Raw genomic sequence first — 5,376 nt, 5'->3', positions numbered from 1 at the left:
TTATGGACACGCATAAAGAATTGTCCGCATTAAGACAACGGGATGTAGCTAAAGAAAGAGCCGGTCGTGATTGAATGTGTCCCACGCTTGAAAGGGTTAATCCATCCTGCGGGTACAAACAGGTCCACGGAGTCTCTAACTGGCGACAGATGGCCACTTTCTTTCGGCCACAAAGGGACGGAATACGGAGCTCTGGCGAATACAAATGGAAGAGATCACGTGACGCTTGAGGCCGTTTTCCTGACGTAGTCGGCCATATGGCGCGTGCCGGGGGAAGGGGCGGGGCCAGATGCCAATCACGGGCGCAGGGTGGGACTGTAGAGGCAGCCATAGACAGACATCCACTCGCATCTTCCAGCATCAGCAGCACCGCTATATAACCAGAGCATCCCATCGGCGCAGCCACATTAGGCTTCAATCCGCAGGACTTCCTACACCACCACGAGGGGCATGAAACTATCATAACAAGACATTCAACAAATCCCAGGTATGTCATGTTTCTCTCTTTTAACACTGGCTGTATTTCACCTATTTATGTTGAACTGACAAATAGATAACGATAGCATTCAGATAATTCTTATGTTGTCGTGGTAAACTCAGATGAACAAACGTTTAAAACTGAACAGCATGTATTTTGCATAGCTGATCCACTATAGTAAAGCTTATACTTTGTAAAATCCACAAATCAATCCACATAAAACTGAAAACGTAAATTAACTGTTGCATTAAATAACTTGCGATGACAAGTTAATCGCGCTTTTAAGCAAGGTAAAAAATTGATGCTGTTAACAAAATGAAAACTTGTTTGCAGTGCAATTATACGAAGATTTTTTCTGTTTAATCAATACTTTCTACATCTTAATGTTTAAACTTCTGATATGCTGTACAATACTTGCTTTTAGGAATAAAATTCAAAACTAGTTATATCTTGCTGTTCAGTCTCGTTAACCAGAAATTAGATTTTTTTTTTTTTTTTTTTTTTTTTTTTTTTTTTTTTTTTTTTTTTAACCATTCATGGAACCTTTTTATTCCACAAAGGTTCTGGAAAAGGGTTCTTTAGATTATCAAAATGTTCTTCACACTATGAAAAAAATGTTTTTTTTAAAAACTGTTCACCGAAAGGTTCTTTGGGGAACTAAACCTATGGCATTGCTGTGAAAACCCCTATTTGGAACCATTATTTTAAAGAGTGTATTCCTTATTAAATTCCTTCATGCTTTATCTTAAAATGAACAACAAGAGCTCTATCTGATTAGGAAACACTGATGATGTTACATAATAAAGCTAAATAAAGTAAGCAGCTATGATTCATCCACAGGTCATGTGTTGTTGCATTTTGGATGCGCAGCGTAGTAGTTGCATGTCTCTCGTTTGAAAGATAATACAGAAAATGTGACTGAATTGCTGTTTTAAAGGCTTTATGTGTCGCTTTGCAGAGTTCCAACATGACGAAATCTTACACCGAGGAAAGCATGATGCTGGAGTCTCAACCCAGCGCGAACTGGACCGACAAGTGTCACAGCAGCTCGCAAGACGAGCGAGATGTGGAGAACACCAACGTGCCCATGCACAAGGATATGGAGGACGACGATGTGGGACTCAACCGACTCGAAGACGAGGACGACGAGGAGGAAGAGGAGGAGGAGGAAGACGGCGATGACACCAAGCCGAAAAGACGAGGACCCAAGAAGAAGAAGATGACCAAGGCGCGTCTGCAGAGGTTCAAGATGAGGCGCATGAAGGCGAACGCCCGGGAGAGGAACCGCATGCACGGCCTGAACGACGCGCTGGAGAGCCTGCGCAAAGTTGTGCCGTGCTACTCCAAAACCCAGAAGCTCTCCAAGATCGAGACGCTCCGACTGGCCAAGAACTACATTTGGGCGCTTTCGGAAATCCTGAGGTCGGGCAAAAGCCCGGATCTGATGTCTTTCGTGCAGGCCTTGTGCAAGGGCTTGTCCCAGCCCACGACCAATTTGGTCGCGGGGTGCCTCCAGCTGAACCCCAGAACTTTTCTCCCCGAGCAGAGCCAGGAGATGCCCCCTCATATGCAAACAGCAAGTGCTTCCTTTTCCGCTCTTCCCTACTCGTACCAGACGCCCGGTCTTCCCAGCCCTCCGTACGGTACAATGGACAGCTCTCACATCTTTCACGTCAAGCCGCACGCGTACGGGAGCGCACTGGAGCCGTTCTTTGACACCGCGCTCACAGACTGCACCAGCCCCTCGTTTGACGGACCCCTTAGCCCACCTCTGAGCGTCAACGGGAACTTTTCGTTCAAGCACGAGCCCTCGTCGGAATTCGAGAAGAACTACGCCTTTACCATGCACTATCAGGCGGCGGGCTTGGCCGGCGCGCAGGGACACGCGTCTCTTTACGCGGGCTCCACGCAGCGCTGCGATATACCCATGGAGAACATTATGTCGTACGAAGGGCACTCGCATCACGAGCGGGTCATGAACGCGCAGCTGAACGCGATATTTCACGACTCGTGATTCTAACGGACACTTGCGGGACTGCTCGTCGCGGTATTCTGTTATGGCTGATGCAAAAAGAGCAACAACATTATATGCTTAATCTTATGTACGTATTTATTGTTGTTACTGCCTTTAGGAGAAAAGAGAATTCGTTTATTCTCGTTCACCTTATGTATTGTATTCTATAGCGCTTCTACGTTGCGGTCACACACAGGTGGGAATAGGCGTGACCTCCTTCAGAATGTGTTAATTATCCATGCTACAAAATCACAAGCAATAATTTGGAAACTATGCAATTTTTAATCCAATACTGGGCCAATTATAGAAATTAATAGAGATTGATATATTTTTCAACCTATTACATTTTACTACTTATCTATCCCATACTGAATTATTTTGTTGTGATTTTGTATAGAATTGTTAATTTTTATAAAGTCAAATTCCTGCATCATTCCATGCAACCCCCTCATGTTAATGTTTTATAAAGCTGATTTATCTCTTCTTTATACGAAACAGTACTCAATCTAGTAATAACCAGCAGGCAAGTGCTTAAAAATCTGTAATGTTGCCTTAGCAATGAATTACTGTAAAATCATGCAGAGTTGCACAATTCCCATCCTTTGAATCCCGTCTAATGTTACGTTCAATCAGTGAATCCTTTGTGGAATTTCGAATTGCTTGAGTGCTGGGGAAAACAAACAAAAAAATTGGTGTTAGAGTCTCAATGTTGTACATAAAAGCTTGACTATCACCTTTTAAAATCACCCTGTGTAAAAGCTGATCGAGAGGCCTGTCTTTCTAAGATGGAAAATAAATAACGGACTGAATTAGTCTGCTCTAACTATTCGGGTATTTTCGACTGGAAATTTTATTGGTTGCGAAGAAGGAACAAACAATGAAAAGAGGTTGATTTCAAAGTGATTCTAGTTTTGAGACTGTTGTATGTGTGTATCAGTTCATGATGGAGGTTTAAGAAATAAAACAAATGGTTTTGAATTTAACACTATCATAGTCGTTTATGTAAAAGCATTTCGTGATACATGCATCACTTCCAGCCCTTGAAAACAAGTTTTACCTTTATAAACTATGATTTTTATTTTCTTCAAAACACATACGTGCTCTAATCTGATTATTCAGATTTAAAATATATATATGATTCATGTTAGTCTCAAAATCTAGGCTACAGTAGCAAAGGCTTCGTATGATGAATTGCTTAGATGTTTGAAACGGTTGGCTAAATTTTGAAACTGTTAATATGAAATCTCAAGGTCATTTGCATTTATACTCTTAAATATTATTAAACACACATTTTCTGTCCTAAAGGATATTCACTGTTAGTGTGCTTTAACTAACCTTAAGCTGCTGCATCGATTTAGTGCGCAATAAGAGTGTTTCTTACCTGAATGCATTGCCTACAGCTAAAATAAACATTAAATCAGCACAGAGGAGCCCAAGAGCCACGATATAAATTCACATCCCACATTCTGATATTATCCAGCTTTATTTCAAACCAGAATCTCTTTAAAATAACATGACATGCAGCATCACGAAATGTCGGTGAATAGCTTAATGTCACCTTCGCTTTTGCGCATATCGATACAGTTGTAAAAGGTTTACTTCTCTAAAAATATTTGGAATTTCTAAACACACACTATATAACCAAATGCCTCTAGAAGAAAAATTCATATCATACATCAGTGTAAATGCATTTGAGTCGTTTATAATCCACAACTGTTCATGCAATGCCTGCACACAAATCTTCTTAAAATATATCAGATATTTATATTTTATTTGAAGTGCATAAAAGCCTTTGTTCATTATTAAATTAAGTCCACTTAAAATCTAGATTAGTATGCAGATTAAAAGAAAATGGTGTAAGAGAGATTAAGTGTAAAAAAAAAAAAAGACTGAAATGCCACCGCATATTTTAGACGCGTGTACGAAGATAAATTCACAAGAAATACTTTTTCCTTCTGTGCCGATGAAGATGAAGGTATTTGAAGATAACATAATATAAATAATAAATATTAAAATAACAAATTTTGTAAAGATCATGCCAAATAGGCACCTCTGCGCTGGGTGAAAGAATTTTGGAGGCTAGATGAGAGCAATATGAGACATTACGACTAACATCGTCCTTTAGAAATGCAGTGTCTTTAATTTATACGACTTAATTGAGACGGTTGCATATTTAAACAAAACATTAAAAAATAATGGGGTATAAAAAGAGGAAACATGCACTGGGAGTTAAGTGCTTAGTCTCAAAAGCTTTGGCCATCCAGGAACTGTCCAAGGTGCTGTGTAAGGAAGACTTTTTCCACACCTGTTTACTTAGTATAAGGTTAACTGTTTAGCACACCAAATACGGAAACAAATTCAGGCATGCAAATCTGAAGCAGCCTATGTATTTGTGGACACTTAAGAAATTTAAATATGCACATACTGTTACAGAAGTACCATCAGTGTTTGACAAAATTAAAATACTCTTGTTAAAACATTTTCTATTGCAAGCCCTCATTTATTTACCTAGTATCTATTTCTAGTACTTTTAAAGGAGTAGTTCACTTTCAGAACAAAAATTTACAGATAATGTACTCACCCCCTTGTCATCCAAGATGTTCATGTCTTTCTTTCTTGTCCTAAAGAAATTGTTTTTTTGAGGAAAACATTTCAGGATTTCTCTCCATATAATGGACTTCTATGGTGCCCCTGAGTTTGAACTTCCAAAATGCAGTTTAAATGCAGCTTCAGATGGCTCTAAATGATCTCAGCCAAGGAAGAAGCATCTTATCTAGTGAAACCATCGGTCATTTTATTAAAACAAATTACAATTTACATACTTTTTAACCTTGAACGCCCGTCTTGTCTAGGTCTACTTAAACTCAGTTTTTTTCCGGTTCAG

The 5,376-nt window shown here is 39.6% G+C and overlaps 1 protein-coding gene across 1 annotated transcript; it reads left to right on the top strand.

Annotated features, from left to right (window-relative positions):
- The first annotated feature begins 327 nt into the window (after positions 1-327).
- Positions 328-3,475, top strand: neurod1 (neuronal differentiation 1). The gene is made up of 2 exons (XM_051119775.1): positions 328-487; positions 1,437-3,475. The coding sequence occupies exon 2, from the start codon at positions 1,446-1,448 to the stop codon at positions 2,490-2,492; it is 1,047 nt and encodes a 348-aa protein (XP_050975732.1). The 5' UTR covers positions 328-487; positions 1,437-1,445; the 3' UTR covers positions 2,493-3,475.
- The last annotated feature ends 1,901 nt before the right edge of the window (positions 3,476-5,376 follow it).

This window comes from Labeo rohita, chromosome 9, assembly GCF_022985175.1.
Source record: "Labeo rohita strain BAU-BD-2019 chromosome 9, IGBB_LRoh.1.0, whole genome shotgun sequence".
NCBI lineage: Eukaryota > Metazoa > Chordata > Actinopteri > Cypriniformes > Cyprinidae > Labeo > Labeo rohita.
This window is presented reverse-complemented; position numbering and strand designations above follow the sequence as displayed.